The 22,976-nt window shown below is 54.0% G+C and overlaps 1 protein-coding gene across 1 annotated transcript in view; it reads right to left on the reverse strand.

Moving 5' to 3' along the window:
- Window positions 1–21,720, reverse strand: part of TRIM62 (tripartite motif containing 62) — a 30,132-nt gene extending 8,412 nt beyond the window's left edge. The window contains exons 1-5 of the mRNA XM_079138888.1: window positions 21,599–21,720; window positions 20,655–21,294; window positions 7,874–7,969; window positions 3,377–3,633; window positions 2,470–2,585 (exon numbers count right to left, since the gene is read on the reverse strand). Of these exons, the coding sequence (XP_078995014.1) occupies window positions 2,470–2,585; window positions 3,377–3,633; window positions 7,874–7,969; window positions 20,655–21,062 (877 nt within the window). The 5' untranslated portion in view covers window positions 21,063–21,294; window positions 21,599–21,720. The remainder of the gene's footprint in view (window positions 1–2,469; window positions 2,586–3,376; window positions 3,634–7,873; window positions 7,970–20,654; window positions 21,295–21,598) is intronic.
- Between the last annotated feature and the right edge of the window lie 1,256 nt (window positions 21,721–22,976).

A 22,976-nucleotide genomic window follows, 5' to 3' on the forward strand; every position in this document is an offset into this window, starting at 1 on the left:
TCAGCTGGGTGGTTCCAGGAAAGAACCGGTCTCCCAGCTCCAGGGTCTGCTAATGCTCTAGAACCTGCTTTCTCCTCTCTCTGCAAACCTGTCACCTCCTCCCCATCTCAGCTGACAGCTTCCCTTCCCACCTCACTGGGAAGGTGACGCCATCAGAGGGCCATTCCCACAAGCTCCCGCCTCTGCTCTGCTTCTCCAAGCTCTTGGAGATAGACTGTGTGGGTTCCCAGCAGAGATTGCCCCTCAGCAGGCAGCAGATCCCGCCAGGGCCATGCTGCATGGTTCTGAGGACTGAACTCAAGGGCACTTTACCACTGAGCCACATCCCCAGCCCTTTTCATTTTTTATTTTGAGACAGGATCTTGTTAAGTTGCTGAGGCCAGCCTCAAACTTGCAATCCTCCTGCCTCAGCCTCCCAGACCACTGGGATTACAGGCGTGCACCACCGCATCCGGTTTCTCCCTCTTGATTCTGCCCCTCTACTGGCTCTTTGCCATCGACTCATGAATAGGCTGCTATTCCTTCTCTCTTGCAAAAATAGCCACGCCAACAGTCTCTCTCCTTCCCTTTCATAAAATTCCTTGAAAGCATTGTCTCCGCCTGCTGTCTCTACTACTCTCTTGGATGGGCTCCAGTCAGGCCTTTGCCCCATCGCTTCACCAATATAGCTCTTGTCAAGGTCACTAATGATCTCCGTGTTGCTAAACGTGAAGATGGTCTGTTTGGGGTTCTCCCGTGCTTGGCTCAGCAGCCCCGGCCCCCGGGATCCACTCTTCTGGAAACACATCCTCTGCCCTCCTGCCTCTGACTGCTCCTTCTCGGTCTCCTTGGCTGGGTCCCTCCTGTCCGTGACTTTCAGGAACAATCCAGTGCTCCAGATGTTACAGTGGCCCCCTCTCTTTTCTATCCTAACTTCCCAGGTGACCCCATCCGGCCCATTCAGGGCTGGCCATCGGCTGATGACACCAGGCCCGACTTCCTCCTGGATGCAGATCTGTGGTTTCAGTGCCTTTCAAACACTGCAAACTGTGCATGCGACAGTCCATGCTTCCAGACGCCCTGGCTGATGTTCTGTCCTCTTTACTTCCTTTCTCTCACACCTGAGACCCAATTTGTTAGCAAGTCCTGCTGGATCTCACTTCAAAATAGATCCACAATCTGGCCACTGTCACCTACTCCAGGGCCACTATCCCACTCCCAGTCACCAGCACCTCTCACCTGGGTTATGCAGTGGTTTCCTATCCAAGTCCCCAGCGCCGCTCTTTACCTCCTCTGTCTATTCTCAATCCAGTAGCCACAGGGGCTCTTTAAAACTTAAGTAGACTCAGGTCACTTCACTGCCCAAACCCTCCAATAGTCCCCTCCTCACTCAATATAGAATTCAAAGTCCTAGAGCTGGTCTGTGGGCCCTTATGGTCTGGTTACTGCTGCCGTCCAGACCTCTTCGCTACTCTTCCTCTCATTCATTCCACTCCAGCCACACTAGGTTCCTTACTGTTCCTTGAATTGCCAGGCAAGCTTCTGCCTCAGGGCCTTTGCACTTGCTGTTTCCACCGCAGGAGCCCTCTTCCCTCAGATGCCTACATGGTTCGCCCACTTCCTTCAGGTCTTCCCTTTGATGTCCCTTTCTCAGTGGGGTCTTCTCTGGCTCCTATCTGAAATCTCTCTCCTGTCCACGTCTCGTATACTACAAGACACTAGGTGTGTTTTTGGTTTTGATTTACTTTTTCACTCCTGTTTACTTGCTCACACCCCAGAATGTAAAATCCACAGGGCAGGACTTTGCCTATTTTGCTCACGTTCCACCTCTAGCATCCGCAACAGTGTCCGGTACAGGCAAGGTGCTTGATGTGTGCCATGTGTACACAGCGACTTGATGACAAGTCAGGTGACAGAGCCTCGGTACAGAAAGCCCCCAACTTACAAGTTTTCAACTATGTTGCCGTGAACATGACGGGCATTCAGTAGAATGTATTTCAAATTTTGAATTCTGACCTCTTCCTGTGGTTGGCCATGTGCAGCGATTCTGGGCAGAGGCATGAGCTGGGGCGCCGCGCCAGCCACATGATCCCAAGGGGAAACAACCAATAATACTCCGCAGCACTGCTGCTACGCCGGGCGCTCTTAGGTGAGGTGTGTTAAAGGCGTTTCTGACTCGGGGTATTTTCGCCTCACCAGGGTCACTGAGATGCGACCCTGTGGTTGATGAAGGAGCACCTGAACCTCGCCCCTGGGGACAGAATGGCCTCACAGGGTCCTCTGCGGATCCATCAGGATGAGCGACTGTGGTGCTCAGCACAGGTCCTAGGGCACAGCGTGGGCTCCTTCCCTGCCCTGCCCCCAGGCTGTGTTTAGGACCTGGGCTGGGCTGGCTGAGACCTTGTGCTCCTGGCTTCAGCCCACACAGATCGTTTCCCCCATGCCCCCTATGCCCTGCCAGCCTCTCCGCGAGGGGCAGAGGAAGCTCACCTGGGTGGATGTCCTGGAACAGGGACTTCCAGATGGTGTACTGCAGGGGACCCGTGTACTTGGAGGTCGGAAAGTCTTCATAGGTCAGGTTGGTCTCATGGATTTTCCCCTTCAGCCTGGAAGGACAGCAGGAGAGAAGGATGCATAGGGAACTGGGTTCCTCACCTGTGTTGGGACCCTGCAGCTGACAAAGGTGAAGTCATGAGCGAGAGGCTGTGGGACTCAGATACAGGTGACTGCTTGTGCCACTGCCACCTCTCTTGCTATTACCCTCAGTTTTCCCACCTATAAAATGGGCACTAGCTAGAACCTGCCTTCTAGAATTGTCAGGAGGGTCACATGGCCCAGCAGGGACAGAATGCTTAGCACAGTGCCTGGCTCAGGGCCAATGCCAAGTACATGAGGCTATGACCAATACTAACCCCAATAACTAAATGTCATTATCAAGGGTGGCCTGAGGGTCAGAGAAGCCTGGGCTTGAATCCCGGCTCCACCACCTAGCTGACGGGTTTCGGCCAGTTGACCTGGCTTCTTTAAGCCTCGGTTGCCACATGAGTGATGGGGATGCGGGTGGGAACTATCTACAGGGGGGCTGAGAGGGTTACAATAATACAAAACTTTTAGGGAATAATATATAACATCAACATTATTATAACTAATATATACTGTATATAACATAAAGAACATAATATGTAGGTATCTACCATATGACTATAGATAGATATTACTTATCTTATAGAATATTGGCAGAATATATTACACACACAATAGTATGAATGCGTCGTGCCTTTAACCCAGGCCCCAACACACAGTAGGTGCTCCGTAAACGACGGAGGGAGCGCGCACGGACGAGGTCTCAGCCCACAACCCATGGGCCTGCAGCCCGCCACCACGCAGGTGCACGTACCTCTCAGACAGGGAGGCCACGCCGGCCAGGAAGGTGTGCCGGTCGGTCTCGGCCAGCCGCTCCTGCAGGATCTGGGTGCCCTCCTGCACCTTGCGCAGCTGCTGGCTGTAGCGCTGGACCTTCTGCTCGATGTCGGTCAGCGTGCGGGCCGTGTCGGCCTCCAGCTCCTCCAGCATGGCCTTCTGCCGCTCCCGCAGCAGGCGGTGCAGCCGCTCAAAGGCCTCGCCGATGGTGGTGCGCAGGCTTTTGGTGGAAGACTGCGGGGACAAGGGTCGGGGTTATGGCAGCAGGAGCGGATGGGGCCGGCACGGCTCGCGCACAGGATGCTGGTGCAAAAGCACTGCGGGGCAGGGACAGCGGACAGGTCAGCGTGGTCCAGGTGAAGCAATGAGCTTGTAGAGGGCAGGGAGGGAGGAGGACTCTGCCCAGAGACTCTGCTACCTCTGGGCGCAGAGGTGGGAGGGACAGGGAAGCTGGGGGGAGGGGAGGGGACACTGTGAAATGCGTCTGGGATACTTTGTTGCCCCTTCTTCTTTCCTCCCTCCCCGCTGTGTACTGGGGCTTGAACTCGGGGCCTCAGGGTTGCTGGGTCACACTCTGCCACTGAGTTACATCCCCAGGCCTAGTTTTGCTTGAAAACGACTACTCTGTGGGAAGATGAGGAGATCGCAGAGGACCGAGAACTTCAAAAACTGCAATGTGCGTGGCTGACCTTGGTGGTCACTCCCCTGAGACTCCCCCAGCTAAGGAACAAGAACTGGAGTGAGGGCCACTGCCAGGGGAGGAACATGGACTGAGCAGTTCTCGATGCCGTGCAGGCACTGGGAGGCCCAGAGGGCACAGGGCAGTGAAGGGCACAGGCTTCGGTGCCCCACAGCCTGGGTAAGAGCGCCAGGCTGAGGGGCACCAAGCTGAGTCTGTAGCAGTGGCAACCTCAGCTCTATAAGCCTTAGTTTTCCAGTCCATGAATGGGATAATGATATTGTCGTCCGTCACAGGCTGTGGTGAACAGGAAGTGAGGGGGTGTTCATCCACCCAGGGACAGGGTCCCAGGTGCAGAGAAACAGCCTGGTTAGGGCAAAGGGATCCATTCTAATGGGTGTGTCCTGGGACTCCCCAAGGGCAGGTGGCCTGAGGAAGGGCAAGGCACCAGTTGGGGGTCAGGGGAGAGGTGGAGGGAGCAGCCTGAGGAAAGACTGAGAGTCAGGCGACACAGGATGTGGCCGCATGGGGGGCCTGCCTCTGCAATTTCACTTAGTAGGATTCTGACTGGCAGTTCATGGAGTCAGAGACCCCACTGTGTTCAGTGCCCTGGGCTCTGTGGGAGGCTCCACAAAGGCTCAATTAGGGCCTGTTCCCTCCTGTTGTGGCTGCCCGCCTGCAGGAAGAGCTGCTGGCAGCCGGCCAGCCTCCCTGCGCATGCCCACCCAGCCAGCCAGGCAGACAAAGAGCGGGTGGGGGAGAGTCTGGGGATGGGAAGCCAGGCTGCCGGTGGCCTGCCTGAACCCCCTTACCCGGGAGGGCCGAGGCTGCTGCTGCTGCAGAGAATGGGATCTGCCTCCCCCACCTCTGGAGCTGCCCTTCCAAGACCCCCAGGCCCTATAGCCACCCAGTCTGGCTCCTCCCAGACCACTCTGCAGTGTTTGCCCGCTGACCCCTCTGCTGTTGAAAATTCTGGTTTGCATCCCATCTCTGGCTGCTCCTCCTTTGCCACCCAGGTTCCTGGGGACACATCCAGGCCAGCTCCTTCCACTCTCACCCTGCGTGCCCTTCCTCATCTTTATTTAATGCCTGCTGTTCTGAGGATGGCTCCCAAGTCCGTGTGGATGGCCTGGCATGGCTCTGGACTACTTTTCCAACTCTCCCACGTGTCCCTCCAACTCATTCAGTCCACAAGTCAGCTCCAGTCTTTGCCAACAAACTCACTGCCAGTGATCCTTCTCGTGCAAACTGGATCACAGCCCATACTGTGTTTAGGGACCTTCCCTGGCTTTTTGATGACAGCAAAATGCTAAATTTCTTAGCATGGCATCCAAAGCCCTTTTCACTTTGGTCCCAGCTTACCTCCCTAACATCACTGCACTGCACCCCTGGGGGAAATGCTCAGGCTCCTGGGGTGACTGTCAATCTGATGTGCCATTTCTGATCATTCCGCATGCCTGGAACGATCCCTTCCAACCCATTATTCATTTGGCAAACTCCTACTCATCCTATAAAACCCAGCTTGAAAGCTACCTCCCCTGGGAGATCTTGAACTTTTTCTGGGAGTTAGATATTCCCAGAGCCTTTCATAAGCTCCTAATACGCTGTCCTCACGTTGTCTCCCCAGCTGTGAATGAGCCCCTCCTGGATAGGAATGGCATTTTTCTCAGCCCTGTTCCCCTTTTGCCCACCCCAGGGCTTGGCACAAGGCTGGCAGTCAGGGGCCACTTGAGTGATGAAGGAAGGAAGGAAAGAGGAAGGGTCTTGTTCACGATCGCTTCACACAGCTGGGCAGAGGCTCAATTTTCTTTCCAGGATGGGGGTCCAGTGTCCCCAGGATAAGAAAGGCTAGGTAGAGAAAGAGGTGGTGGCAGGGAAAGACCAGCTCAGAAGTGGCATATTAGATTGACAGCCACCCCAGGAGCCTGAGCATGTCTCCTAGGGGTCCTTCCAATCTATCCACTTGATGGTCACAAAGCCATAGGCCTGCTGAGGGTTCCCCAGAAGACCTCTCAGCATGAGGCTGGAATATGCACTGGGCTCTGCAGAACTGGGCAGTAAGCACCCTGTTTGCCACTTACTAGCTGTGGGGCCTCAAGCTGGTCCCTCAACCTCTCTGTGCCTCAGTTTCCTCATTGATAAAATTGGGATAACAACATCTACTTCCAATTTTTTTTTCCCACTCACTTTTTCTACAAATAGTGTGTCAGACACTGTGCTAGGTTTTGTGGAGTCCTGCTGTGGTGGAGGTGAAATTCTGTGGGGTTTTAGTAAGACACCGAAGCAGAAACACAACTCTCAGCACAGAGGAAGGTTCAGCTCAAGGGGTGTGCCACGTGGACCTAGTTTTGTTGCCTTGGTTGGGAAGGCGGCTCCCATTCCTAGCCCACCATGTGCCCCTGGAACACACAGGAGCTTGGGGGAGCTGTGGCCCTTTTAGAAAAACATCCTTCCAAGAATGTGTCACCCTAAGGGTCAACCAAGGAAAACACAGGGCCTGAGGAGGGAGACCAGACAGGCCCCAGACTGGGCCACTGGAGGGCAGGCGCCATAGGAAAGCAGAGTCAGGCACCAGGTGAAATATGACCTCCAAGTCTTCATAGGCATTTCTTATATAAATACCCCAGTCCAGACGGGAAGCAGGGCTGGGGGAACTGGAAGGGGAGGTAGCCCCATAGGACCCCCAGAGGCAGACAGATGGACAGGAAAGCGGGGGAGGAAGAGGTCAGTGGAGAAAAACAATAATGGTGGAGAAGAGAGGAGATTGCCGCTGGCCCAGAGAAATGGCTCCTCAGTGCCCTCTCATCCAGAGAGGCTTCAAGTTGCTTCTCAGCACAGGGCACAGAGTCACCACCCAGCTGGGGAAACTGAGGCTGCGAGAAGCAAGGAGGCCATGGTCCTGTGACTGTTTTTCATCTCTTGCCCACTGAGGGGACTGTTCAGAGGCATTCTGGAATGTTCTCTGAAGAACTGTGTGTCAAGAGCCTCTTGAGACCCCATGTGGGTAGGTGGCTATGCTGGGGCACAGACCTGGGTTTCCAAGCCCCCAGGCTAAACTCTGGAGGCCCCTAGGGCTCTGTTCTGCCCCCAGGTTTCTCTGTACAGAGTCACTCTGCAAGGAGCGGGGACTTCCAGTCCTGAAGTTCTGGATGGAGCCCAGCAGAGTCCCCATGATACAGATGGAAAGACTGGGGACGCAGAAAAGTGCGTGATTTGCACGAAGTCAGTCAGTGGCAGGATTAGAACCCACATCCTTTGACTCAGGTCAAGGGAAAGCTCCCTCACCCCCAACGCTGTGGCCAGGCCGCAGGGCTTGGTCCTACTCTGTGGTGTCCACATCACAACTATGGCCTGAGTGCAAGAGGGGAAATAACACCAGGGCCGGCTTGGAGGGGACATGCTTAGGGTGGCTTCCTTGGACAACGGGCATGTTCAATAAGGGGAGAACAAAAAGAGATTGGGTACATTTTCCCAGGCCTTCAGGGTACTGAGGGTTTCCAAAGGTCTCTGGTCTCACCCCCAACTTCCACCCACATTGGAAAGGGAGAAAGGGCCCTGCCCTCAGTCCCCTTGTCATCAGGAGTGGGTTCCTTGCTTCCTGTCCCCATAGATTCACTTGCACACAAGCCTCACCCTCTGTCCCACCTTGCCTCTTTTTTTTTTTTTTTTTCCCCCACCTTGCCTCTTAATGCCAGGTTCGCCCCTCGAGGCTAGGTCCCCAGGCCGACCCGAGGCCCGCCCCCTTCTCCGATGGTCCCGCCCCTTGAAGCCCCGCCCCACTCCAGGCTGGCTCACCTTAGTCTCCGCCAGCTGTCGCTTGAGCAGTTGTAGCGCCTCCGTGTGCTCCCGCTCGCTGTCTTGAAGGGCCTGAAGCTGCTCCTTCAGCTCCCTCTGAAACACAGGACCGGATTGGGGGCTTGGGTGACATGCCCGGGGCATTCAGCGGTGATGGGCGGTCCTGCCCTCCTAGACGCCAGGGCACTGCCCTGGCCTCACATCCGCTTGCTGTCAACATCCAATCCCGTTGCAGTTCAACCACCAAGTCCCGTAGGGTCTGTCCCCTAAAAGTCTCCAGAATCCGTCCCAAAACTTTTGGAGTTTTGCAAAAGCCACATACACACATACCCACTCTCTGCCCCTACTTAGCTGCTGCCTCCGGGCTTAGACCTTCGGTGGGATGCCAGGCTGTAGTTACAGGCTAAATACCCACATTCTCTGAGCGCTCAGTGTGGGCGACATGCTGCTCTCAGCACTTGGCTTATTATTAATTCACCAGAGCCTCTGGGTAACCCTAAGGTAGGCACTATGATTCTATTTTTAGATGGAGAAAAAGGCACAAAGAGGTCAAGAAACTGGTCACAAAGCATACCAAGCATATAAGGGTAAGGTCGGAACAAGAACCAGAACATCTGGTTTTGGAGACCATGATCTTGAAGTCAGGTGACAAGTTTTCTGCAGTGGTGACATCCACGATGATCAAGAGCAAATCTATGCCAGACAATATATCACCTTTGAAATCAAAACATGATCAGTATTACTTCTATTTCCTTTGTCTCAAGTTCCCATGTGGCTCAGCAAGGAAAGGCTTGTGATGCTGGCCTTAGTTGAAAATTTCAATATTTTGCTCATTATGAATTTTTTAAAATTAATTTCGACTGAAGAAATACTGCAATATTGCATTACACATTATTTGTGTGGATTGCTGTGGATTTTGGCATCAGAGTCAATCCTGCGCCTCCCTCCCTCCCTCCCCACCCCAGCTGTCTCCACCATCTCCCTTCTCACTCCCCTGGCCAGTGAGCTCAGCCCTGCCCCGCCCCAGCCTCCTGCGCCCCTCCACCTTGAGGATTTTGGATTTCGCATCTGCTGCTTCCTCAGGCTGTCCCCTCCACCATCAGGGTTTCTCCCCTTGATGACTCTGTATCATTCACTTATCAGTTTGGATGCTGCCTCTGCCTGATCGCCCCAGGGACAGTGGCATCTGCTTACACCTCTGGCACACTCCCAGCTCCAGGGTCTTAGTAGCACCTCCCAGTCGGGAATGGCCTTGCTTGTTGACTTGCCTGTTTGCTTCCTGCTTGTTTCCCTCTATGCATTGGGAGTTTCATGTGGGCAGGAATCTTAACTGGCTTGACTGCTGCTCTATCCCTAGTGCCCAGAACAGCCCCTAGCACATGGCGGGGCCTCAATCAGTATTTGCCAGATAAATGATTGGTGGGTGGAGGTGGGTGCTCCCCAGCATAGGGTCCAGCTGTCTGCACTTTTTTTTTAATTGGTGCTGGGGATTGAACCCAGGTGTTTTACCATGAGCTACATCCTCAGTCCTTTTTATTTTTTAATTTGAGACAGGATTTCACTAAGTTGCTAAGGCTGGTCTCTAACTTGCAATCCTCCTGCCTCAGCCTCCTGAGCTGCTGGAATTACAGGCGTGCACCATTGCGCCTGGCTGTCTGCACTTACTAAGCCCCTAGCCGTTGTATGGTAGCCAGTTTTCTTCCTGCCTCTCCCATAGTCCTCCCCATATTAGCCTGCAAGTCCTCCAGGGCAGTCCCTTGCTGCTCCCTCTCCCTATGGCCTGTACCCAGGGGCCTGGCATTGAGCTGGGGTTGGAGAAAGTTTGCTGTGTGAATGATTTCCATGGAAACAGCCTCTGAGCAGGGCGGGGTCCCTGACCAACTTGCACTGAGCGGTGCCGGGGAGGCTGATTTACCAGTTCATATGCATGTCCCACTCAGTCATCTCGCCAGAGCAGGGGGGATCTTCAGCGAACATCTGGTTCAACTAATATTACAGACTGGGTAGCAACAGGGGAGAAAGGCTGTGACGTGTGAGGGGAAGAATGTGAAAAACAAAATGATCTCTGCTTACTATTGCTTATTCATTGAACAAAGATTTAGTGAGCAACTGTCATGTACCAGGCACTGCTGAGGCACTGAGGACATCGCACAGGACAAGACTTCCCACGGGAATCTTCCAGTGCAGTGAGGAAGACAATAAGCAGGAAAAATAATAACAGATTGAGATAATTACCAATATGGTCTGTGCTCCACGGAAAGAAGCATAAGGTCCGGAGAAGACTTTAGCAAGGGTGGTCAGGGAAAGCTTTCGGGGTGGCGGGGAAGTAACATGAGAGGTGACATTGAAGAATGAGGAAGATCTGCTCATGAAAACAGGAGTAAGATAGAAAAATGGGAGCAGCATGTTTTGTGGGAGTAGAGAGCTTAATGGCTGGACAGACATAATGGATAGAACTCTAGCAGCCATCTCAGGCCATGAGGCAAATGTAAAGACGGAAGTCACAGCTGAAACTAAAAGAGTAGAAGGAAGATGGGCCAGGTACAGTGGTGTATACCTGTAATCCCAGCAACTCCGGATGCCGAGGCAGGAGGATTGCAAATTGGGGAATTGTCTTAGCAACGTTGGGAGACCCTGTCTCAAAACAAGTGCTGGGGATATATTTCAGAGCATCGCTGGGTTAGAGCCTCAGCACCAAAAAAAAAAAAAAAAAAAAAAAAAAGTCAAGAATGTGGGTCCCTGAAGAATATAGGGCAGCCACACCATCACTAGACTAGTGATGTTTAGGAACTATTCTCTGGAGTGAAAAGGAAGGGAAGGAAGGAAAAAGAAAAGTAGAAAGGAAGAAAGAACAAAAGCCCCAATAATGTTTGCCAACTTCCATGGTGAAATGCTCCCACCAGAGTGGATCTCAAACTACTGACGTGAGGTCACTGGCCATGGAGGTGGGGAGAGATGGCCCAGTCAGCAGTGAGGAGCTGGGGTGGCCAGTGCCAGCACACGCTGCCCTCGGCCCTTTCCTACTGAGTGTCTTAGGTAAGAGAAAAACCCCGTGGTCAGTTCTCCATCACTGAAAGCTGAAAGTCATCCTAACAGACTCAGGCGCATCTGAGTCTTGTTTGCCCGAGGGCATGATGACAGCTTCCCAGATCCTCCCTGAGGGCCTTGGGTTTGTCCAGCTGGGACCCAGGCTGGCTGAGTGCTACAGTTCTCCCCCATGGAGTCCCCAGGGGCTCGCGGAAGACCCAGCTGCCCAGGCAGCTCCCCAGTGTTTCTGAGACGGGGCTTGAGGCCTTGTTCCTCACACTGCTCGGCATCTGAGGGACTTGGACAAACTTCTCCCTGAGTCTGGAGTTGGGGAATGAGGAGAGCTGGCCCGCTCCTTCCTCCTGGACCTTGGGAGCAAGAGAATACTCACTCACCCATTCCACGTCCTTGGGTCCCACAGGCTGTTGTGTCTGGGATGGGGAGAGGGATGAAGGGCAAGTCCCAACCCATGAAGCATAAGGGAGTCGGGGAGACAGACCAGGACACAGACACATCACAGTGAATGTCGGAACAGTGTTGAGAACCCCAGACCTGCTCTCCCTCGCTGAGGAAAGTGGCTTCCCCTCTCAGTGAGGGGATCTCTGCATCGTTAGGAGAGAAGAGCTCAAGGCCTTAGGGCAGCAGTCCAGGCCTTCTCCTCAGGCACTGCTTTTCTCCAGTCTTATCTCTTGGTCCAGGTCTGTGTTGTCCGATATGGTAGCCATGAGCCCCATGTGGCTATTGAAATAGCAATTAGTTAGAATGAAACAAAAGAGAATTTGGTTCCCAGCTTGCACTGGCCTCATTTCAAGTGCTCAATAGCTGCCTGGGACGAGTGGCTACCACATTAGACAGCAAAGATGCAGAACGTTCCAGAAAGTTCTACTGGAGAGAACCAAGCACCTTGCAGCAACGCTCTTCCCTAGGACTTTGCACGTGTGTCCCCACTTGTGGGACACACTGTTGACAGACACACCTGTGTGCACAGGGCCCCGTCCGAGCACAGCTGTGGCACACAGTTCATGATAATTGCAAGGTTACCTGTCCATCTCCCCTCCCAAACTGCTGGATCCTGAGGGCAGGGATCGGGCTGGGGAGGTTGTCACACTCTCAGTACCTAGGACAGGGACAGGGGCAGGTACGGACCAGCCTCCGGCTTTTGCAGGCTGAACTGCCCAGGGAGGAGGCTAGGCTGGGTCTGTGCTCCCCTCTGAAAGGGCAGCAGGCGGTAGTTGAGAGAGGCCCAGAGCAGGCAGCTCTCCCCAGGTGGGCCAGGTATGGAGCCTGAGGGAACCGCCAGCTTAGGAAAACCAAAGCCCAGAACCCACGGGGCAGAACTTAGGAGGCAGTCTGAGCTCTGTCCCACCCGACCCCACGGATCTCCCTCCAGACAGACCTGGGTTAAAAGCTGGCTCTACCATGCCACTCACTAGCCATGTCCCTGGGATGTCACGAAAACTTTTGGTGCCCCAGTCTCTCATCTGTAAAATGGGCATGTGAAAACCTTCTAGGGTGGAGGGTGAAATGAGGAAACAGTAACCAGTGTTCGGTCTTCCAGGGCGCGGAGCCTGGCAGCACCCAGCGCTGGGGGATGAGCAGTCACTGTTCCATACCAGGCCTCCAGTCATCCCTTCATGTCCTCACCCCATGCTGTGTCCAGGCGGCCCCTCCCTGCCTCCTCAGATGGCAAGAGCAGGAAGGGGCTGGAGGGACCATGTGGTCCATCCCCTACAGTTGCCAGAACAGGAAACAGAAATCCAGGGAGAGGGACTGACTGGCCCCCAGCCACACATTTCTACTATGCGAGAGAAAACCGGAAAGCCTCCTCCCAGTAGAGAGGTCAGACAGGAAGTAGGAAGTTGCTGATTAACTCCCACAAAACAGAGCCAACACGGGAAGAACGCTGAGACCACGACTATGGCTGAGACTCAGGAGCAGAGGCGCTGGAGTTGCTCATGGTCTGGTTTGAATTTCACAGGCATCTCATCATCTAATTCTCACAACAATCCACAAGGTTGTGCCTTTATTGTCTCCATCTCATGGAAGTAGAAATTGAGGATCAGAGAGGTTAGGCAGCTTACCTAAGGTCAAACAGCTAGTAAGAGAGACAAGGCTCTGAGTAACTCCAAAAATGCATGTTCGAAACTGCTGAGCCTCTGCCTCCCAGTCAACTCAATACAGGAATAATTTCTGAGCACCACCCAGAGTTGGGCTTTGTACTGGCCACCCTGGGGCTGGGGACATGGTCCCTGATGCTGAAGAGTTTGCAATAGCCGAGGAGGAAGAAACTCAAACAGTGAAACACAAGGAAGAACAGGATACACATGGTGGGGCGGGGGGGGGGGGCTGTCAAGGATCCAAGCAGTTGTCGCTGCTGGCTGTTTGTAACACTGTCTGCCCACCTGTTTCCTAACCTGTAAAGTGAGGCTACAGCATCACCTATTCAATAGGGTTGTTGTGACTACTAAATGACTTAAATCCTAACCTGACATGATGCACAGGGTGAACTCAACGGATCTAAGTTGTCATCATCATAATTATATGTGAAACGGGGTCTGAGAACTGGGGAGTGTCAAGTTCAGCGCCTCTGATGGAAGCACCAGGGACGGTGATGGTAGGGTTCCTTCAAGACTCCAAGATAGGGCGAGGCTGTTCCGGGGGGGGAGAGGACTGGTCAGGCAGGGGCACACCTGGTGTGCAGGAAGTGGGGGTAGTCCTGGATGGCCAGAGCCAGGTATGTGACAGGTGGGTGGAGTCACAAGCTGGAAAGGCCAGCTGGGGCTGGCTGGGTTGGCTCTGTGGGTGGAGGAGGCCTTGAATGTCAGCCAGGAAGAGCAGGACTGGCAGGGCTGGGGCAGGCAGGTCGAGGGGCCCGGGGAGGACACACCCCAGAGGGCCAAGTGAGTGCAGTCTCACGAAGTTCTCCGCTGTGAGGTTCCTAGAGCTCCATCAATGCAGGACAGCAACCAGGAGGGAGGACAGAAAGCCAGGCTCAAAGGCCCCAAGGCCAAGGTCAGGACTCCCCCACCAGAAGGCAACTCCTTTTCCTGCCCAGGGGACAAAACTGCTCAGAGGCCAGCTCAGCTCTGGTCTCAGGGACCCTTTTCATCCCAATGGAAACAGCATGAACTCCAGAGGCAGAAAACTTGCGTTTGAGTCTGGGCCGAATGAACTTGAGCAAATCACTCCTTCCCCTCCCGGGGCCAGCCTCCGAGAGCATTCTCTATAAAATTCTCTATAAAATGAGGGCTCCCGAGAGGACCAGATGCACAGGGACAGGGCCCAGCGTGCGCAGGTACCCGAGGCTCCTCTCTCCATGCCTGGGTACTGCTCTTTCTTCCCCTCTCCCACCCAAGGGTCCCAGAAATCAAAACAAGGCAAAGTGGACTTGCCTCCCCGTCCTCTTGACAGATTGAGTTCCTCTACTGCTTCTCTGAGCCCAAACCCTCCCTGTGCCCTCTGGAGCTAAAGAGTCCCTGGAAACACCTGGCTGCTTCCTGCTCCACCGTCTCCACCATGTACCTGCCCCAGACACGGCTCTGACAGGCCACACGCACCTGCTCAAACCTGTCCCAGGCTTCCTGGCCCCTTCAGGGGTGTGTGTGTGTGTGTGTGTGTGTGTGTGCGTGTGTGTGCGTGTGTGCGCGTGTGTGCGCGCGCGTGTGCGTGTGTGCGCGCGCATGTTCAAGGCCTTTCCTGAGCTGGTGAAGCCTCTCTTGTCCACTCCCACTCTTCTCTCCCTCCTAGAACCACAAGGACTCATCTGAAGGTGTGCGCACACGTCCATGCCTGTCCTTGGTCATACCTGAGTTCAACTTCCAGCCTCAGTGGCACTTAATGACTATATAATTTTAGGCACAGTATTTGAGCCTCACTTTACTCATTTGGGAAATGGGGCAATGAGACACACCTCCTAGGCTTGCTATGAGGAGAGAGAGAAAGCAAACCTGCCTGCCAAAGCATCGAAGGCTGTCCCCACAGTCTGCACCCAGGCCATGGTGGCTGTGGATGTGTTCATTCCCAAAGCCTCTTTGCTTCCTGGCCTGAAGCACTTGGCACATCCTTTAAGACTCAACTGGGCAAGCTCAGTTACAGTGACCTACCGGTTCCTGGGCCTGTCCCAGAACCCCAATAGGGCCAGGTCTCGTGCAGCTCTGCCCTGGACCCAGCTCAGGGCTGGCTCTCAGCACCCACAGAAGAGTGTTGGTCAAAGGCATTATTAAACGAATCTCTGAATCCAAGATGGAATCTACTTCCAAATCGTCCACACCCACCCTCAGTGTCCAGGCAGAGCTCAAGGTCAGGATGGCAAAGGACACTGTAACTGAGGTGGGAGTTCAGCTCTGGTCCTGCCTGGGCAAGCCAGTTTCCCCATCTACACAGAGGGCAGAGGGTCAGCCAGGTGGCTTCTGAGATTCCTTCCCCTTTTGAATGCTCCCTGAGGGGGGTTGGAGTGCAGGTGAGGATGGGGAGCTCTGGGTCTGACAGAGCTAGGCTGGATCCCAGCTCTTCCTCCTACTGGCCCCGAGGTCTCCACTCTCCTGGCCTCAATATCTGCATCTGTGGAATGTACTGATCCTCATTCCACTCAGGATACAGAGGGAGGAAAAAGAGCTGTCTTAGGATGAAAACAGTTCCTGGCACATAATAGGTGCTCAGTGAACTTTATAGAGTTGTTTTACTGTGGTCACCTTTTGTCACCAGATCCTTTTCTTCCTATATAATAAGCATCTTGAGGTCCTAACCCAAATTTCAACCCTAAGTTTCTACACTGGGCTGCACTCAACCTGGCTGAACTGGTCATGCCTGGCTGCCCAGACACCTGGGGGAGTGGAGATGCCAACAGTCAGCCCTGCGTTTGACCCCCAGTCAGCCTCACCCACACGGAGGCTGTGCTTTGCACACAAATCTTGCCCTGTCCTGGAAAAAGTGACAGCAGAAGCTGCTTCCCCAGGACACAGACAAATCAACTGCCTCCCACAAAATAAAGGCCTTCCCATCTGTCATTTCTTTGGATAGGTAGCCACTCTCTCCTCCGCACAGTCCCCTGGTTCTTTCTATTTCTTAGGATGGGAAAAAGGGTGCAGAGGCCTTGCTTTCCATGCCAAAGGAAGAAGCCAGAGCCCAATTGGAACCCTGTGCCCCTACCCTGCTCTCTGCTTGTGGGGCTGTTTGCAGCTCTGAATCACCACACCCAGCCTGTCCAGGGCCTGTCCCCTTCACTGGCATGAAGGTGGCCTTGGGAAAGGCTCCAGTGGCCACATGAGGCCTTGTGGGGGTGGCGAAGATGAATCAGATTCCCTCGCTGGAGGCCAGGAACCTGAGATGGCCAGAGAGCCGGATACCAGGCCTGACCAGGATGACATCCTAGCCACCTGCCCTTGAGGTGTCAAGCTGGTGCCAACAGATGGTCCCTAGCCTGGTCCTGTGCTGAGTACTCTCAATAGAAAGCCAGGCAGGGTGGATGGGAGATAATTCCCCAGCTCTCGAGGCAGCACAGATGCTGTACATGGCTCAGTCGGGCCGGTCACAAAGTCTGGCCCTGCCATTTACCAGCTTGGGTGACCAAACAAGTCACTTAATTCCTTTGAGCCTCTGTTTCCTCATCTGTAAAATAAATACATAACAGTACCCACCCAACAGGGTGTTATGAAGATTAAATGAAGTAATATTAATAAGGTTCTTTTAAGCACCAAATCTTTTGAAATCCCCCCACTCCACTTTGCTCTGTGGTCCAGGTGCTCAGCAGTGGTAGAAAAAAAGGAAAAAAGTCAGACAGCAACATACACACTCATGTTACACAAAAGTTCTGCACAACTATATAGGAATTCTAGCCATGTGTCCCCCTGGGTGGGATTAGGGGGACATTTTAACTTTTAGATTATATTGCTCCAATTCCTATGTAAATTTTATCATCAGAATGGATAATAAAGATATTTAAAAATTGTGCCTAGTGTGCTAGGCACAGTACAGGCATAGAGAATCCCTAACTCTCATGATGTTCTTCTCAGGAATGCCACCTTACCCCCAGGTTACAGGTGACCCTTGGAGGCTTAGAGAAGCAAAGTGACTTAACCAAGGACATGCAGCATGCCAGGATCTGACCCCTGGAGTCTGGAGCAACAGAGTGATTGTGTTTGGTAGGTCAAGGAAGAAAAAGCTGCACAGGTCAGGTGACATTTGGGCTAAATCCAGAAAGCTGAGTGGAACTTCTCTAGGGTTCTCAATCAGGGGTGATTCTGACCTCAGCAGACTCTGGTCAATGTGTGGAAACATTTTTAGTTGTCATAACCTGGGGGGAGGGTGTTGTACTGGCATCTAGTGGGTAGAGGCAAGAGATGCACAAGTAGTCCTACAAAACAAAGAATTATCCAGCCCCAAATGTCATTAATCCCAGGTACGATGTAATGCGCTATAGCTGTCACTTATTGAGTCTCCCACGTGCCAATTCAGTACTGAATTCTTATAAATTTCATCTTATTTGACGTGAACGCTATTACTTCCATGTTGTCAATGAAGAATCTGAGACTCAGAGAAGGCAAGTCACTTTCCTAAGATTACACAGCCAGTGAACAGTAGAACCAGGATGGAGCTGCCCGAGTACAGAGTCAGAACTCTTTTTTTTTTTTTTTTTTTTTTTTTTTTAAGATAAGGTTTTCTTTGTTTATATGAGGTGCTGAGGATCGAACCCAGGGCCTTACACAAGCCAGGCAAGTGCTCTACCACTGAGCCACAACCCCAGCCCCCAGAGACAGAACTCCTAATCTTTCCACTCTGCTGCCTCCAGAATTTAGAATAAATGTAAAAGCTCCAACCAACTAGGGAGGGTATTCTGAGACTAGCTAAGTGCAGGCCCAGCCTCCTGTGGCTACAAGGCCTTGGGCATGTCCCCACCCTCCCCTTCTACCAGTTTCCCATCTGTCAAGTGAATATTGCACCAGATTATCTCCAAGGGCCTGCCAGCTCTGAGTCTGTCATTCTCCAGGAGAGGGACCCAAGCTCAGGCTCCAGAAGTCACCAGCTGCTGGGGGAGGCAGCGGGATGTGTGTGTGTGGTGGGGTGGGCTGATCGCCTTCCCAGAGCATACAGAGCTAATAAGCCTACATTCCCGTAAGAAAGGAGAGCCAGGTGGAGGTGGAGACTAGCTTGAGCCCCACCTTAAGCATATCCTCAGGGGTGGTGGGGGAAGATGGGTTTCTCTGCAGATATCTGGCCAAGTCCAAAGGGGACGCCAAAGCAGGCCACCTCCTCCTCAGCAAGAGAGCTGGGGTCAGGGATTTGCATGAACTCTCAGGACTCCAAGGAGAAAGGATGGGACTGTGTGCTGTCCCAGGCCCTGACACATGGTAGGCACCTCAAATAGGTTTGTCCCAGGTCACCTTCGTGGAAGTCCAGGTAGGAGGGCATCATCCTGACTCCATGTCACAAGACAGAGCATCTGGGTTCACATGACGACTCCCCAAGCTACACAGACAGTGCCTAAGGAAGGTCCAGGACCCTAGTGTGCCTGACCCCACGGCAGTGCCCAGAGTGAGTGGCAGTCTTGTGTTCTCTTCACCAAAGAATGAGCTCTGTTACTATGTGAAGGAAATATATGTTGAATTTCACCTGCATTCTCCAGGTCACAGAAAAGAGTGCAAAAGTCCCCAAAGCTGTATTTCCTGGTCTGCAAACAGGAGAACCAAGGCTCTGAAGCACAGACTAGGAGTCGGACAGGGAGGGCAGGAGCGAGCAGCGGAGGAAGCATCTGGCCCAGGCCAGGCTAGCTCTCTCCTGGATAAGGCACGTCACTTCCCCACCTGTGTTCACATCTGTAGAATGAAGAGGTTGGACAGATGGTTTCAGACAGTGTCCCTTCTAACTACACTCGTTCCCATTCCTGTCGCGGTTTTCCCTCCTCCCTGTTCATGTGACTTCACAGATGGAGAGATGGAGACACCAACACCTAGCACAGGGGCTTCAGGGGTGGAGGGCCACCACTGGCCTTGTACAAGTTCCCAGAGCCCGTGATCTTTGCTCGCCCTCTGACGGGGCCTCCATCCTCAGGCAGTCTGACCAGAAGGGGTATGAAAGGTGGGATGGTGAACAAGGGCCATTTCTCCTGGGCCCAACACACATCTCATGAATGTCTGCTAGGTGTAGGCTAATTTTCAGATTCACATATGGGTGGGGGTGAGGTGGAGTGAGGTGGGGAGTGGAGATTCCCCCTTGGGACACAGAGGAAAGCAGTTATTTTGCTCCTGATTAAGTCTTGAAGGTCACAGAGCTCACTACCTCCTAATTCCACTTTCTGCGCACTCCGTTTCCATACCTTCCACTTCCAAATGTTCCACTGTCTGGTCGGCCTAGGCCACAACTGGTCACTCATTCATTCATTCAACATTTACTGGAGTGTACCGCAGGCTAAGCCTATACCAGGTTTTGGGGACATAGACTTGAGGAATTAAAGACGGTTTCTGTCCTTGGGGAACTGTGGGCTAGATTGGTATCCTAAGGTCAGGAACATAGGACTGCTGGATTAAAACAGTTTAGCTTGAGAAAAGGATTTCAGGTTTAAATAAGCATGGGGATTATTTTATTAAACACAGTAAAATGGTTTTCTTTACTACAAGATGTAAAGCTTTTTCTAAGCCTTTAGTATGCAAACGCACACTGAGAACCATCCAGCAGAGGTTGGGAGAGGGTATTGAAAATAAACTTTATCTTTCAAATGGAGCTGATCTTCAAATACTTTTTTTAAAAAAATCGTATTACTAACAGAGGATGTTTGGCAAAATGTGGTTCTAGCCAGTGAAACTTAGGAAAGGCTTTGCAGGAAGGACATCTGAGCAGGGCCATGAGGGATGAGTAGGAGTTCATCATGTATATGGGAAGGTCTAAGTAGATCAATTATTGTCCTAGGCTGACTGCCCTTGTTTCAGAGTCCTCAAAGATCCTGATGTGAGTGACAGAGCCATGGAGGTCATCAAAAGTCCCTGAAGACTCCTAGAGGTCCGTCCATGCCCCTCCTCAACCTTCTCAAATCACTTCTGGGACTTATTTTCTTCTTGAATCTTCAAGTCCTGGCCCCACTCTCAATCAGCCCCCATTGTGGTTTAAATCCAAAACGGTTCTTACAGCAGCTTACTTGACCCAGGCCTTATCCCCTCACACACCTCGGCCCAATCAGTCGTACGTAATCCCAGTCTTTCGGCCGTTTGCTGACCCTAACTTCCACCCCTCTGTTAGGCTTAACCTCCATCTGCGCAGCACCGGCTAGCACTTACGCCTCCTCTGTCCAGACGCACGCCAGACGGAGGCCCCGCCTCACCGTATCCCCAGGCGGCCAGAGCTCCGCAGCTACGTTGGGTGCAGACCCTTCCTCACGGCCCCGCCCACGGCCTAGCGTTAATGGAGGCACTGCCTTTGCCCAGCTCTGATGCGCCTGCGTCCCCAACAAGCCAGTACCTGGCCCAGCTCTTACCTTTTCTGTCCCACCGTCCCACTCCACCCTCCACCTTTTCCCAACCGGTGTCAGGCTTCCAGTCCAAACATTTCAGACCTCGCGGGGTAAAGGAAACCGAGGCCCCGCCCAGGCCCCGCCCTCGCCACGGCCCCGCCCCACTCCGTATTAAGTCTGATAGGGCCCGACCCTGCCTGCAGCCCGCCCAGTGACAATCCTGACTGGGCCCTGCCGGCAGCCCAGCCCCGACCCCACCCCCGGCGCGGGCCCGCCCCCGCCCCCGCCCCCGCCCCCGGCCGCCCGGTGGCGCACCTGCAACTCCTCGAAGGCATCGTCGATGCCGGTGACCTGGTGCTGCTCGTGCAGCGCAGGCTCGTCGCAGAAGAAGCAGAGCAGCGCGCGGTCGGTGAGGCAGAAGAGCTTGACCTTGTCGTGCGCCTGGCAGGGTCGCGCGGCGCGGCGCGCGTTGAGGATGGCGTCCAGCGGGAAGGCGCTGTAGCGCTCCACGATGTTGGCTAGCTTGAGGCTGGGCGCGAGCGCGGGCTCGGCGAACGTGCGCCGGCACTCCGGGCAGTCGCGGGCGCCCTGCGCCTCCTGCCGCACCCAGTGCTCAGTGATGCAGCGGCGGCAGAAGTAGTGCTCGCAGCCCAGGCTCACCGGGTCCTGGTAGATGCTCAGACAGATGGAGCAGAGCAGCTCGTCCTTGAGGCTGCAAGCCATGGCGCCAGGGGCGGCGGGGAGGGGGCCGAGGCAGGGGCGGCGGGGAGCGCGGGGCTGTCGGGGCAGACCCGAGGGAGCGACGCGGGACAAGGCCCGCGGAGACAGGGTAGCAGTCACTGGAGAAGGAGGGGTACTGCCCGGGGGCGTTACACGAGGAAGGGACGCGAGACTGCCCGGGGTGAGCGTCTGGGAGGGCGATTTCGAGGTAGTGGGTAGCTCAGAGCGATGGGTGCTGAAGGGAAGAGGCCGAGGGTGTCTAAGGGAAGGGGCTCCTGGCGAGGAGGTTCTCGGGGACCCGACAGTCCGAAGGGATGGGTACTGGAAAAAGGAGAACCAGGAAGGGGGCGGAGGCCGAGGGGGGGGCTCAAATCCCTGCACCGGGGCAATTGGGGGAGGGGGAGAGCTAGGGATGGGAAATTCTGGGGGAGGGAGAAGCCAGGCCGAGTCGCACCACAGCTGTGCAGAGAAAAGGAGGGGTGTGGGTCCGCACAGCTGCCCGATCCCTGCACCAGCCCCAGCCGGGCGCACCCCCTTACCCCCGCCAGCTCAGCGGCCACCTCTCCGGTCCAGCGCAGCCTCTCAACCCGGAACCAGCCGAGCCGAGCTGCCGGCCGCCGAGGCTCCCTCCCCGCCCCCGCGGGCGGGATCCAAGCGGCTCCGCCTCCGCAGCGGGCGGGGGGATGGGCGGGAACTCCCGACTCCCGCCCCCCCGCCCCGCCCCCACCATCCTCTCGCTCCAGGGAAGCAAAACCCAGCTGTTCTTTTGGAGTTGGCAAAGCAATCAGGTCTTGCTTAGAGTTTCAGCGGCTGGGGAAGAGGAGGAGGGCAGCTGATTTGAGAGGACGACGAATAAACAAGGAGCATCTCTCTGGATCATCAATTTGAAGTTCGGTAAAAATAATATTTGTATTAAAGCAAACATGAATATGTTGTATAGTCCGCACAGAATACAACTTTTACATAGATTGTAACTGGAGAAGTGCCGTTTGCTTAGAGCAAGTGCAAGGTCCTCATGCTCCTAAGCCTTTGGGTCCCATTTCCTCTTCATGCCCCCCCCCCCAACTACTGGGAATTGAACCCAGGGACACTGTACCATTGAGCTACATCCTTAGCCCTTTTTATTTTATTTTGAGACAGGGTCTCCCTAAATTGCTCAGACCGATCTTAACTTGCCATCCTCCTGTCTCAGCCTCCCAAGTCTCTGGGATTACAGGCGTACACACTGTGTCGGGCTGCTTTTTACTTTCTTAAGGAGTACTGCGGGGGGGGTGGGGGTGGATTTGGAGAACTCTGGCTAATTTCTGACCTAAGGAGTTTCCTCTACTCAGCTAACGTTTCTGCAATGCTGCTTGTGTGTGTGTGTGTGTGTGTGTGTGTGTGTGTGTGTGTGTGTACGCGCGCATGCACGCGTGTTAGGGGGGTGTGGAGAATGAGAGAGGGAGAAATTGTAATGGAGATCCTCTCTTCTGTGCCAGATGGAGAACAGAGAAAGGATTTCTGGGCAGAGGGAGGAGTGTGCAAAAGCCTAGAGGTGTGAAAGGGGAGGGCACTTGGAGGAAACGCCAGTGTTTGCCACTGCTGGGAGTTAGGGTGAGGAAGGGGTTGGGGAGGTGGAGCACACTGAGGGTCGTGGTAAAGAACTGCTTGCAGGCACTGGGGCTTTCTAGCAGGGGAATGACCTGGCTCAATTTGGGTTTCAGGAAGTGTTGAAGATGTTCATTATGCCTGCTTTTGGCAAAGGGAACGTAGGCAGGGGCCCTTTCTGCTGTGTCTGCATATGTTCAGGGCTGGGCACACAGTAAAGGTGCGCAGCTGGGTAATAGCAGCAAAGCTGTGGATTGCAGGAGGAAGGGAAGACTGGGCCCTGTCTTTTGTCTCAGTGCCTGCAGGAGATGAGACCTGAGTGGGGGCATG

The sequence above is a fragment of the Sciurus vulgaris genome (assembly GCF_902686455.1).
Source record: "Sciurus vulgaris genome assembly, chromosome: 1".
In the NCBI taxonomy this organism is placed as follows: domain Eukaryota; kingdom Metazoa; phylum Chordata; class Mammalia; order Rodentia; family Sciuridae; genus Sciurus; species Sciurus vulgaris.